This window comes from Engystomops pustulosus, chromosome 4 (assembly GCF_040894005.1).
Source record: "Engystomops pustulosus chromosome 4, aEngPut4.maternal, whole genome shotgun sequence".
Taxonomy (NCBI): Eukaryota; Metazoa; Chordata; class Amphibia; order Anura; family Leptodactylidae; genus Engystomops; species Engystomops pustulosus.
In genome coordinates this window covers 107,077,201-107,091,947 of record NC_092414.1, presented here as the reverse complement: position 1 = coordinate 107,091,947, position 14,747 = coordinate 107,077,201, and the positions used below count along the sequence as shown (strand labels likewise).

General features: G+C 39.2%; 1 protein-coding gene across 12 annotated transcripts in view; it reads left to right on the top strand.

Moving 5' to 3' along the window:
* CADPS2 (calcium dependent secretion activator 2) overlaps window positions 1-14,747 on the top strand; it is a 295,527-nt gene that overhangs the window by 106,025 nt on the left and 174,755 nt on the right. For all 12 annotated transcript variants that reach the window (XM_072147011.1, XM_072147001.1, XM_072147004.1 and 9 more), the window contains exons 9-10: window positions 13,773-13,839; window positions 14,261-14,369. In XM_072147011.1, coding sequence (XP_072003112.1) covers window positions 13,773-13,839; window positions 14,261-14,369 — 176 coding nt within the window. The remainder of the gene's footprint in view (window positions 1-13,772; window positions 13,840-14,260; window positions 14,370-14,747) is intronic.

The window sequence follows — 14,747 nt, the reverse complement described above, 5'->3', positions numbered from 1 at the left end:
ACCTCACACAAGGAAATGGCAGGAGACAATTTCCAAGTCTACAAGCTGTCCTGTCACGTGTTGTGCTGGAGTGTTACTTAGGTAGGTAGATAGATAGACAGATAGACATGGATACATAGATAGATAGATATGATATAGATAGGATATACATAGATAGAAAGATATGAGTTAGAAAGATAGGAGGGATAGATAAATAGGAGATAGATAGATATGAGATAGATTGATAGCTTTGGTGTGATTGGTCGGCACCTTGTGCTTGTGATGAGGTGACAGGAGTCAGGTCCCACCCCTCCATCTTGCTGATTGTAGGCTTCTTGAGAGCTGGAAACCCTGGTTGCTATGGGCCAAAAAAGGTACTAAATGAGGACTGAGAGGGAAAATACTTTGAGGAATGATTCCCAGGGACACCTGGAGCAGAATTATGTATTTTAGGGTTTTTTTTTGCTCAGAATGACGGTTACACTTTAAAGGCGTTTGTCACTTATCCCAAACTTTAACAGGGCTAGTATAAGACCCTAATAGAGTCATCCATACTGTACTTACCCGGTTAAAGTTTGGGGTTTGCCACTGGTCATGTGAACCCCATGCAGAAAGATTTGAGATTTTTGTCTTGTTCCTAGTGGATGAATGCCTGCACCCTCCTCCAGTATAACCGCTCTAAAGTCAGTAGTTTGAGGGGCATGTGGATACATCCAGTGTTTATGATAATTACCATGTTAAAGTTTGGGAGTAGTTGCCAACCTCTTTAACCCCTTCAAGACCAATCTATATGTTGGCTTGTTATATGCGTGACAGATTTTATTTCTAGAGACACCATTGAATATTATTTGCTATGTACTAGGAAGCTGGAAAAAGTGGTGGAACGAGAAAAAAACACACAATTGAACCATATTCTTACCAGCTTTTTTGTACGGCTTTCAATGTGTGTACTGAACCCAACAATAATGAAGAGGTGTCATCTCAACAATCACAGTGTTACCACATTTATATAGTTTAGCTATGTCTCAATATATTTAAAACAATTCAAAAACCTTGCATTAAAAAAATGCCTTGCATTGCCATATTCTGACACCCATAACTTTTTCATGCTTCACTGTATGGGGCTCTGTAAGGTGTCATTGTTTGAAGCATGGAATGACATTTTCAGTGATAACATTTGTATCACTTTTTATTCAAGTTGTTAATGGGGGCATAATTATGAAAAGTGTTGATTCCAACATTTAGGCACTATTTTCCGTTATTTTCCATTCATTGCCGGGAATAATTGTTTTTCTATTTTAATTAAACATTTTGGGACGCGGCGATACGTAATATGTTTACGATTTTACATTTTTAAATGTGCTCTATTTTTAGAGGGTGTGATTTTAGATTTTTATTTTAATTATTAACCATTATTTTACTATTATTTCAACCCTCCCAGGGTACTTGAACTCTAGTGGGTCTGATCACTTATGCAATGTACTTCAATACAACTGTACGTTGTACGGTAATGTATGTTTACCGTACAACGTAAAGGGAACCATAGTAGAATGGTTTCTTGTATTAAAGAGATACTGTTGCCACATGTCTTTTCTTGAATTTCCTCTTTGATGTCAAATCTTCATTTTAAAATGAGCATAGAAGTGTCATATTCTGTCAAGTTTAGAGACTCCAGGAGGAGTGTCACTATAGACGTTTGAAGTGATGCTACCTTTCGGCCTCTAAGCTTGACTTATCTCAAGCAGGATTCGACTCTGTTTATTCTCATATGACTTTGGAGGACCTTTTTATTAGATAAACAAGAGGGTGTTTTCAAAAGTACCATACATACTTGGGTATAAGCCGTCCCGAGTATAAGCAGAGGCCCCTAATTTTACCACCAAAAACTGGGAAAACCTATTAACTCAAGTATAAGACAAAGGTGGAAAATAAATTGGTCACAGCCGCCTAGTAGTATATAGCCAGCCAGACCCTCGTAGTATATAGCCAGCCTGCCCCCTATAGTATATAGCCAGCCAGCCTGCACCCTGTAGTATATAGCCGGCCAGCCTCCAGTTTGCCCAGCACATTAAAAAATAAACTTACATACTCTCCTTCTGGCGCTCCCGATGCTCAGCTCCCCGTGGCTTTTCTTTCTTCTCTCTGCTTTATTAGCCGGCAGAGGTGCCAGTGCACATTATGATGTAATCAGCGGCGACACCGCCACATTATTGTGTGCGTAGGCTGGCAGAGCACATGGCCGCACCTCTGCCAGTATGAGTATGTAAGTTTATTTTTTTTATTAACATGTGTATAGGCCATGTGCTAAAACACTCTGCTTATACACTAGTATATATGGTATATTTTATAACGTACCTGAGGGGTATTGTAGTTTAATGGGGTAAAATCTGGTGAGAATGTGCTTTTTTAAAGAATTTTACTAAAAAAAATATTTTCCGCTCTTCTCCAGGACCAACCCCCAGATAGTAGGGTAGGTCAACCAAATGTGGGATATGGTGCCCACATCATTTGACCATCTCCTACATGTGTCAGTCGACCTAGGATGGAGGTTATTACAGTAAAGAGACTATTATGAACATGAGGGCTACAAAAATAGGACCTTTATAAAAGAAACCCCCAGACCCATAAGCAAACAGTAACATGACTTTGGTAAAGGGGATCTCTAATGTCTACATATTGATTCAATATAAGACAGAGTATGTGGTGTCTTGTGTAGTACTGTAAGGGGACAGAGCAAGCGATGAGGCACAAAATGAACTTGTGCAGGACTTCTGGGAGAACTTTCATTCTCATATTTTTGTATCTTTCTGCAGTTGAAACCGCCTTCTACTCATGTTTTTTGCATGAGATTCTCTTTAAAGGTGTACCTTAAAGATTGGCCCAGATTTCTGGCGTTATTTACTTAAGTGCTCAAGTTAAATAGAGGAGCTGAAGAGCGTATTTAGTTCTTGTAAATGTCATAGTTGGGATATTTTTCCTTTAAAGCTAATTCTTTGTGCTTTCTGCATTATTATTGTAGTACAGTCATGTGACCAGAAGATGGCTCTACTTTACTGAAGAAATAAACTGTTGACACAAACTATTGGCACAGAAAATAAGATGTTCCTAAAATCATAATGCAACGTATAGCACTGTATACTCTATATATTTTTAGCATTTTCTGCCTAAAACACGAAAGTTGAGTAAAGGTTTCTTACAGTTTTTCACATAGTGTCTGTTTTATTACTTTTTGTTCTAGTTATACTCTAGAGACCCTGAACTCTTGTTATCCTCAATGTACAGGTTTTTGGAAGTGCTCAATTTCTCGCTTTGATGCATATTTTCATACACAAACTTATTGTCTTGTGAATGCTAGTATAAGTGCAGAAATCCATTTGTGTTCTTTCAACTATTATTGGTTTTCAAGCTGTATGATGGTAAAGAATGTCTGAGCAGTTGACTTTAAACAATTACCTATGCAAAATAGCTGAAATTGGGCTGTACATTTGCAATGTTTTATGTGCATATATGTATATCTGTTGTTATTTGAAAGAGGTCAATAATGGAATATGGAATGGATTATTATTCTTATTTACTGCTTTAAATGTTCCTATTTCTGGCTGTGAAAGAAAGAAACTAATTAAAGATATTAGGAGTCTAGTCAAACATCTAAAAAAGAAAACTTAAAAATGAATTTAATAAAAGAAAAAACTAGTTCTGCTATATTTGCTATGTATACTGTCTGTGTCCAAGGTCCTGGAAAATGTTACACCAGGTTGTCTTCAGCCTGGTTCATGACTTTGTTCAGTTCCTGTCAATGGGCTGCACTAACCAATAGATATAGTGTGATATTTGACCTGATACATTGCAATTTTTTTGGTAAAATATACTAGTGCACAATTATAATAGGCCTGGAGGTAATATGGTTTAACACACGTGGTGTTCATCTTTGGAGTAGATTTGCCAGAAACACAATGCAAAATATTGAACCTCATTTGATTAATTTCATTTTTTAATCCGTTCACCCATTCCAAAGATGTGGCTCCCCACTTGTTTATAGGTAAATAAGCTCATATTGGCTAACTTTTTCCCTTGGGTTGCATCACTTTGTAATAATATTTTTAAAAAAATACCCAGTTAGAATGAGCTAATTCACATCTTAACTTCTGCCTGCCAAATATTTTAAAGGTCCTATGTAAAAAAAGAAAGCTTTCTCTTAAGAATCACAGGAACGCACATCATTCCTAAGAAAAACTAGATACAACTTACTCTTGTGTTGTGTTATACTTTCTATATTATAATACAATGAAAACATTAACATTGTTAAGGTATTTTGCCTAGCACCACATTTTTGTAGGAGTCTGCGCAGGTTTGGATGCTTGTTGCAGCTACTTTTCAGTCTGCTTTTAGTTAACCTGTAGAAATCCAATGTGATATTATAATCACACATTTAAGGCAGAGATACCGCTAGAATGTGGATTCCACGGCAGCTATCGTATTCTATCCAACTGTGTTCATTTCTGTGGGCTGCGAGAATTATTGTCTGCACTCTGTCTCCTGTATGGGGTTAATGTATCTGCTGTTTGTAAAATGTGTTATGTATTTCAGGGCAAACAGGAGTGAAGAGGTTTGCTTCATAACTGCAGCAGGGTCAAGTCATTTCAGTTATCTGCTACTTTGTACAATCTCTAGGTTACTGTGCCTCTCCATCATGCTCATATTACAATAACTGGAGAATATAAAGCATATGGAACAAAATGAAGCACTAGCATGTAATGCCACAGACTGTAGTAAACAGGTTTGTTCTGTTGAACCTATTCTTGGAATAACGGATTTACTGTATTCTGTGCAATGTGATTGTGCTTGTGTGTGTGTGTATAATATATATATTTTATAATGGATATGTGGAATAGAGAATGACCAGGGCGATGGGATTTATGTGGGTCTTGGAGCAATTTTCACAATTTAACCTGCCTTTGAGTATCATGCAGTGGTGACAAGTGGGGATATGAGGTTTCTGTTTAACAGCATGCTGCCAAGTGTCAATAGGTGGGAGCTGGAGATGGCTTGTGAAGGGCAGACCGCATTATCATTATAGGTCTACTATTCCCCTGCTCATAAAGTTGAAAATGACTGCTGTAGTTCTAAGGAACTAACTTCTTAGGCATATCAATTGGCTGTTATCCATTTTTTTTTCTTTTCACATTCTGCTAAATCTCTGTGTCTGTCATATGCAGCACCTCTTAAAAGCTGACTATTATTGAAACCTGAACAAAATGTGATGGTTTTATAAGTAACTATCTCGTGTTTTACATCTAGCAATTTCATGTAGAATAAAAAACATGTCTTATCTTATGCGCTAAAAAAAAGTAAAGTTCATGAAAATTGAAGAAACTGTGCCAGCTTTGGGAAACAGACATAGCTTTATATATCTAACACATTTGCTAGATGTTATAGACACTCATTTATTTTTCTTAACCCACGTCTTGGCTGAGATATTTTTTCACCAATATTTTGTGCCAAATATCCCTCTACACTTTTTCTACATTCACAACTGTTGAGGTAGTTGTAGAAACTGTTCATTCTGTCTATAGTTTTGCATCCGTATTTCTCAGCTTAAAGGAATGGTCTAGTGTTAAACATGGCTGCTGTCTTCAAAAAACAGTGCTGCAAGTGATGAGTACTGCATGGTATTGCATCGGAGCTTCATTGGAGCTTCATTAATGTAGCTAAGCTACACTACAGGCACTATCCATGGTCATTTGTGGTACTGCTCATGTTTTTCATACTCTGGATGACCCAGGAGAGAGAAAAGAAACTATTATAATAAAAACATGTACTCTCCCCATGTTTGTTCTCCACCTTGCTCTTGGCTTAGAAATAATAATATGTAAAACACAAACTAAATTGGTGCCATCTAAATACTGTATGGCCTTAAACACATATTAAATCTGAAAGATATCTTTTTTTTTTCTTTATACAACACTGATGCATATGCATGAAGTCTCCCTCACTGTGTAAATATAGGGACATATTTATCATATGCTGTGGCTGAGTGTGCCAACTTATGATGGTGTCCCTGATCTGGCCTCCTGATAAACCCTGTACTGGCAGAGCCCTTCCATAAGGGTATAAACTGCTATAGAACTGGGCCCTAGCCTGCTACTGAATGGCGTACATGCCCCTGAAAATATATGTTGTAAGAAAGAGTCAACTGGCACACGACCAGGTCTGTCCGTGAAAAACTGTCCAGATTTCATGGTCCTACTACAGTGCAGTGGATGGCACCTGCTTCATGATTACAGTTTGGTGGTGCTGTCTTGGGAAGGCGGGGGGGGGGGGGGGGAGGGACTCTTCATATATCACTATGGTGTTTGGATTCCGGTCCATTTTAGAGTGGTCAGTCTGTGAAATCCAACCAGTGCACTGTCCTTTTATTCAGTCGCAAGCCACCCGTCAAAATGAAACTCTTACCTAATGGTGGTGTTCAGTACATAACTATTTGGTGTGTGTGTGTCCAAAGTTTTTCATCCCAGCTGCTGGCTATCTCTACCCCCACTCCAGAGCATTTACAGCAACAACTGCAAAGTTAAGATTTGTGCAGAATCTACAGAGCCAGCTCCAAAATTTGTTGTCAAATGTGCTGCTTGTTAACATAAAAAACAGTTTTTTTTTATCATGAGTAAATTTGTAAGTATTTTTTAAATAAGTAGTATCATTGGTTATAGTTTTTATGTTTTAGTCTTGTCATTTTCTTCCAGCTGTGTGCTCTCACATAATCTTATCATATGTTTATTTTCAGCATATGATTGTCAAAAGGTTTGCAAAGTTCCAAAAATAGTATGTCGGTTGTCAGTTATGGGTGTCAGAAAATGGTGATTTAAAGACTTAGAAATAGTAACATTTAAATAGTGTTGTTATCGTACCTGTGATCGATTTGGTTATTGTTTTGTAATTTTTTTTAAAATTAATCCTTAACTATGATCACCTGAAAAACAATCTCTACAAAAAGGATGTGTTAATTCTTTTGGAATTGGTAAAAATGACAAAAATTAAACACTTTATTAATGAAGTACAAATTAAACACTTTTAGTTTGCAAATAAACTTAAAGTATACCATTCAAAGTATTAAAAATGAGCATCAGAAGTTTTTTAAGGTCTGTAGTGTGACAGGATATCTGCCACTATAGTAGATTTGGCTGTAGAAAAAGAATGTTGCCCAATTGAAAGCTGGTTGGATGTGGGAAAGCTGGTAGTTCTGTTACTAATGAGGAGTAATTAGCATCCTGGATATCTGGTGCAGACTACCCACAATGGCTCCACCCTGGGGTAGAGACTGGTCATATTATATTTGGCGAAAAATAAAATAGAGCAACTTTTTGTTGTCCACATTGCGTTGTGTAGTGATTTGTCAAATAAAATTGGGTGCTCACTGTAGGCTGGTGTAAGGTAACATCTTTGGAATTCTCATCACATGGAGGGGCTCCCCTGACTTGTACACAATATTATTAAAGTATCCCTGGTAAATTACTGCTGTAATACAAGTACATGCAGTCCCCAGGTTACATACAAGATAGGTTCTGGAGGTTGATTCTTAAGTTGAATTTGTATGTAAATCGGAACTGTATATTTTATCATTGTAACCCCAATTTTCTTTGATCTCTGTGACAATTTGATTTTAAAAATGTTGGATTGTCATAACAATAAAGCTTAATTACAGGCACCATTGATAACGGTTATAGCTGTTTATTGTAGCCTAAGGCAAAAGTACAGTAACTTACCAACATCTAGAGGACCGTAACTAGGGGTCGTCTGTAAGTCGGATGTTCTTAAGTAGGGGACAGCCTGTAATAGGATGGGAGTCTTATTATTTACTGAATAGTGGCACACCACGCTCTCCTGCCCCCAAACACCGCCGTCTGGACTTGGTCTCAGCCGGCAAGGCAGAGTAAGTGCAGTCCATTCATGTGGTGTGGAAGTGGAGAGAGGCTCGGAGTCTCCTGCACTGCTAAGGCACTGGGTTTGGTGGAAACAAACTAGAGGTCTTGGGTAAATGCACCTACAGTGGGAACCCGGAGATCACAACTTACATTTTACAGGGGGTGTCTCAGCTTCTTCCTGTTATTGGGTGTGGCTGTGCAAGTAGCCTATAATTGGCCATTGCTACAAAAACAAATAAGATGGAGGCATTGGGAAACAGACTGAATTTTTGTCATTTCTCATATAATTACTAGATATTGTTAAAAATATATATATATAGATAAATATACAGTTATCCTAGGTGTCACTGCTGTATTGAAAAGCACATGGATATTATTCTAACGTGCAAAAAAGACAAGTGCGTTAAAAAGTCAAAAAGTACCATTTAGTACTGTATGTTATGTAACGTATCCATATGGGTTGCAGTTAACAAGTTAACCATAGAGTGCAAGTCTCTCCAAATTTCTACCCACAATATATGTTTATAACATCAGTAACATGCACAGTGGAATGTTACATGGTTGTTAGAGAACAACACATTTATTAAAAAAACTGTAGAAATTGAAGGTATCATTTAATCCATTTGAGAGTATGCGGTTAATAAATCCATTGACTCTCAGTTCTTGAGAGAAGATTATCAAGATCTCTCCTCTCTAATGCCCCCCTCTAATGCCAGGTTATGGCCCTACCCCTAAGATCTTTGATATTCAAACTATGGTGCATCAAACAAGTATGTATAGTAAAAATCAGAGTTTATTAAACTGACAAACAGATGAAATATAAAGCAATTTCAATCACATTTTATTTATGAAGTTGAAGCTTGGCTTACATAGTTTTTTATTTCTAAAACTTTTGTACCGATGAGACTGGAACTATTGCTGTAGCTCTTTCTCATGATTGTTGGATTGAACCATCTTTATCCTCCATACTTTCAGTTGGCTGTTTAGGTCCAGATTATAATCTACTGTTTTGTTTTCATATCCGATTTATGTTAAAACATTTGCTTATCCCTGTAACATTTCTCATTTCAAAGTTGTCACTTGAAAACTGTACTGTTTAAAAATCCTTCATTTATTGTTTAAAAATCCCCCATTTGTACAATCTATTAATCAGGCAGTCCCCGGGTTACATACAAGATCTGTTCCATAGGTTTGTTCTTAAATTGAATTTGTATGTAAGTCGAAACTGAATATTTTATAATTGTAGATCCAGACAAAAAATTTTTTTGCCGCATTGACAATTGTAATTTCCTAATTTTTTGCTGTAATGGGACCAAGGATTATCAATAAATCCTCATTACAGACACCTTACAGCTGATCATTGCAGCTACAACAGCGTTTTACAAAATAACCAAAGTATATCAATATTAAACATTTTATTTTTTAAAACGTGATGATCGGAAATATTAATTGAAAAAGTAATTTTCTGAAGGTTACAGCAGTCACCAATCAGTAAGAAGTGTACAGGTCTTTACTATAAATGACTTTAGCACATCTGGAGATCACTAACTTCTCACACTGGGTAGCTGCAGCATCCTATGTGCCTGTGTCTCAGTCTCATTATCAATCTTCCTCACTTTCCTGCACATAATAGGAAGAGGGAGCTGGATGAGTGTGGAGGAGAGGAATAATGAATGTGGAGACTGAGGCAAAGGCTGCTGCAGCTTTCCCCTCCCTGGACTTTCCACATGCTGCTGGCAGGGAGCCAGGTAATGTGAAATACAGTTTTATAAATTAGTGCCAGTTTTCAGAATGTTGAAATCCACATAGCAATGTGTATTGGAATCTGTCACAAGCTAAAAATTACATTCCTGGTGACTGGTTCACTTTTAACATTTTAATTTTGAAGCTTTGAAATGCTACATTTCTTTCAACTGTAACCACTCAGATTCCAAAGTCCTAGGTCAGAGTTCAAATAAGTCCCATAATCCCAATGTTGATTTGAAAAGTAGTATTTATTTTCCTTGTATTATTATGTTCAACAATATTGAATTTTGGATATTGTGTCTAGATGCAGTTTAGCATGTGCGTATTGCTTTGTATATGTCTCATCTGCTTTGGATTTGAGTAAGTATTTGCTGTGAATGACCTGTTCTTCTTTGCTATCTTGATTACATTGCTTCTCTCTTCCCCAAGTAGAAACAAAAAAATGGCTTAATCTTGCAGGGAGAAATAATAGGTGGAATGTAGTCCTGGGAAGACTCTCTTTATGCTGGCAGTACAACGTGCGCTGCTGACTGAAAGTGCCTGTGGGCATTTGGTCCCTATAGCCTGTATTGTTGTCAGTTAAATGGGATCATGAGTGTTTGAAAGGTGTTTGAGAATGAACTGAAAATCATTTTCACAAGTGGATGATTACTTCTGCCACATGTTAACCCAGCTCCATCAGAATGACCCAGATTTTTGAGACTGCATTAATTGCTCTTTCAACCTTGACTGAGATTTTTCTCTTTAAGAAAGCCCTTTGCTGGACTCAGCAGCTACATGTATTGAATTTCTCTTCCCGTATTTTGTCCATTGTCTGAGACAAATAAAGCCTTGTAAAAATAGAGGATTTACCATTCGGGCTGTAGATTGCTTCATTCCTCAGAATAAAAAGGGGAAATCAAAATGGTCTATGAGAAGTAATAACTGCCCTTTTCCACATTTTCTTTGCTGAATACTTCCAGTATTCAGCATACAATTATGTTTTTCAACTATTCATTAGTGCTGATTTTTCATCTTGAAGTATAACCATGAACTGTCACAGCATGGACTCGTGCAAATAAATTGCCATATTCCTTTTCATATCCCTCACCAGAATAAAACAAAACCATGGTGTTTCATGTTATGTGCTGTAATTGGAAAGCACAAGATTTGCAAGATTCTGAAAAATGTTCAAAAGCTGGAAAAAGTAATAGTAATTTGTGTTATTTTACATCTTGATTCTGTAAAGTGATAATGTATCGGCAACCAAAATAAATTTTGATGCAATATTGTTTGCGGGAGTTAAATAAATGCAGTGTTCCATCTTAAAATATTCTTTAAGGTTATACAGTAAGATACTAGAGATGAGCGAGCACTAAAATGCTCGAGTGCTCGTTATTCGAGACGAACTTTTCCAGATGCTCGAGTGCTCGTCTCGAATAACGAGCCCCATTGAAGTCAATGGGAAACTCGAGCATTTTTCAAAGGGACCATGGTTCGGGAATAAAATGTGTTAATTAATTGAAAAAGAATGTCTTCTGATAAGTGATCAGATGTATGCAAACATCTGCAATCTATTCTTCACTGTTCCGCGCGTATATTATCTCCCGACAAGTTAACAGATGTGAAGAACAGTGAAGAATAGAATAAAAACAGTGAACACAGGATCATTTAAGTGAAAAACACAGTGAAGAATAGATTGCAGATGTTCTGCACATCTGCTTACTTGTCGGGAGATACGCTGTCCCGGGATCCGCTGCTCTTCTTCCACTGAAGTCTCCCCGATGTCTCCGTGCCCCTCGATGTCTCCGTGCCCCTCGATGTCTCCGTGCCCCTCGATGTCTCCGTGCCCCTCGATGTCTCCCCGTGCCCCTCGATGTCTCCGTGCCCCTCGATGTCTCCGTGCCCCTCGATGTCTCAGTGCCCCTCGATGTCTCCGTGCCCCTCGATGTCTCCGTGCCCCTCGATGTCTCCGTGCCCCTCGATGTCTCCGTGCCCCTCGATGTCTCCCCGTGCCCCTCGATGTCTCCCCGTGCCCCTCGATGTCTCCCCGTGCCCCTCGATGTCTCCCCGTGCCCCTCGATGTCTCCCCGTGCCCCTCGATGTCTCCCCGTGCCCCTCGATGTCTCCGTGCCCCTCGATGTCTCCGTGCCCCTCGATGTCTCCGTGCCCCTCGATGTCTCCGTGCCCCTCGATGTCTCCGTGCCCCTCGATGTCTCCGTGCCCCTCGATGTCTCCCCGTGCCCCTCGATGTCTCCCCGTGCCCCTCGATGTCTCCGTGCCCCTCGATGTCTCCGTGCCCCTCGATGTCTCCGTGCCCCTCGATGTCTCCGTGCCCCTCGATGTCTCCGTGCCCCTCGATGTCTCCGTGCCCCTCGATGTCTCCGTGCCCCTCGATGTCTCCCCGTGCCCCTCGATGTCTCCGTGCCCCTCGATGTCTCCGTGCCCCTCGATGTCTCCGTGCCCCTCGATGTCTCCGTGCCCCTCGATGTCTCCGTGCCCCTCGATGTCTCCGTGCTCCGATGTCTCCGTGCCCCTCGATGTCTCCGTGCCCCGATGTCTCCATGCCGCTCCCTGATGTCTCCGTGCTGCCGCTGCCCCATGTCTCTGTGCTGCTCACCGTGTTCATCACACATATATATTGTTCTTCACATACTATTTTGTTCGCACCGTTCGCGTATCTCCCGACAAGTAAGCAGATGTGCCGAACATCTGTAATCTATTCTTCACTGTGTTCTGCACTGTGTTTTTCTCTTAAATGATCCTGTGTTCACTGTGTTCACTGTTTTTATTCTATTCTTCATTGTTCTTCACTGTGTTTTTTTTTTTAATTAAATGCTCGATCTCGAGCAGGGGAAATACTCGTCCGAGCAACGAGCCGTCTCGAGTACCTTAATACTCGAACGAGCATCAAGCTCGGACGAGTATACTCGCTCATCTCTATAAGATACCTTTAGAAAAAGCATAGCCCTCTTGCCAGCATTTGTTTACTAAAGCACCACAATAGCTTGTTCTTCTCTTATTTTCTATAAAAAATGGTAGGTTTTGGAATCTGACCTTGTCACCAGGTGTTGGAGGCGCTGCTGTTAAAGGGATCATGTAGTGGGATTAAGAATATATTGTGAACACCATTGGGAAGGCAAATTACTATTGCACATTGCACGTCTTCATCAAATATCCGCTTTGTGCTATTGAAACCTTTGTTGGTTTAATCCCACGTGAAAACATGTGATTACAGAATTAGGAGGGCATTCAGTGCTCTTTTATAATGGATATGTAGCAGAAATCCTCTAATAGAGATGTGCTTATTATAGTGATTGCTCATTCTGACCAGTTCAGTAATACATGACCAAATGATTGCTGTAAACATTTTAAAGTATTTCATTTTTTATGGGACTTGCTTTGTGATATTTGTAGATACTTTGTGTGGATTGTATTTTTATCTACATTTGTGTGTAGTGTGGCACTTTATTGGTATTTGTGCAGTGTTTGGGGCTAACTCATTTCAACACACATTTACCAATATAATGTTGTGATAAAAGCATTATAACAATGGCTGTCAGGGCATAAAATAACTAAAAACACACAAAAATCCTACTGACCATGGTCAAAATATTTCAACCTATTCAGCATTTGTATTCTACAGGGATTACACTAATTTATATTTTAATTGTCTCAATATAATACACAATATGCAACCACTAGTCTAGGAAAATCCAAACTATTTGCCATAATCTATTTGCAGTGTTACATGTTGTAGTAGAGTCAGTTGTGCCATTTTAGGAGCACATAATATCCTGCACTCTGCACTGTAAACACAGCCTCCATAGAGGAAGCCTCTGTCGACATCTTGAAACACTATAGACAAGGCATGGGCATGTGGAGGGCTTTCTAATAGGGGTACAGTGAGGCTCTGAAGTGTATGTTATACCACATTCATTTGTTACGTCTGTCAAATGTCTCTGAAAAGAAGCCTTTGTATGAATGAGGATATTGCTTAAAAAGCTAGATGGAGTTTTGTTTGTTAAAAATCTTTAATAATTGTACCGCTGGAACCTAGCACCCCATTTTTAGACCAGCTGTATTAATTCACGCATTATACATTTTGTATATATAAAATATTTTAACTTCAGCCTTTGTTTTTCCTAGTTACTTGTATGCAGTGGGGCAAAGAGTCTGGAAAAGATGGAAAAAGCGTTACTTTGTGCTTGTTCAGGTTTGTGTAATGTATTAAGATATTAATTGTAACTTTACAAATGTCTGGTATGTCATACCCTTAGTGTTTGTTTTTAGAAGCAGCTGGACTGTGAAAATAGTGTTTATATTACAGGATTTTAGCTTGACAGCTTCTGTTTGAGATAACTACAATGAGCACACTACAGCCCCCCTCATGGTCTGAGTAAGGGCTGTAGAAAACCATTAGTTAGATATTTCAGCAGAGAGAAGTGGCTGGGAAGCTGTTTTGCATGCAGTGTTTAAAGAACACAGCAGATTGAGGACAATCCCCATTTGATCCAAGTCCAGCTACAATAAATTGATTTTCCACAGTCCTGCTGCTACTAACAACATACAAAGGGTTTAGTTACATAGATCTCCTGAGATGTTGAATATGTAATAAACGTTTTTTTCTTTACCAGGTAAGCCAATACACATTTGCTATGTGTAGCTACAGAGAAAAGAAAGCGGAACCTCAGGAACTGATGCAGCTAGAGGGATACACAGTGGATTTCACTGATCCTCAGTCAGGTAACAACTTGGCTTATACTTGAGTCTATAATTTAAAAAATACTCTGTAGCGGCTGGTGTCATGGTTTATGCAATGGCATCGGACGGGGTCCCGGAGATGGAGTTGTAGACAGAAGAGGGCTTGTGGGGGAAGGGGGCAGGAGTGGGTGTCTGAAAGGTGAATACAGTATTTTTGTGTTTTATTAGGCTGGGAAGAGGGCTTCTAACTATATACAAGGGGGAGGAATACACGGAGGGGGCAGGCACTGGCTATATGCTGGGGGGCTGGGATGAGGGCTGCTAACTATATACAAGGGGACTGGCTATATACTGGGGGGGCAGGAACTGGCTAAATACTGGGGGGGCAGGCACTGGCTATATACTGGGGGGGCAGGCACT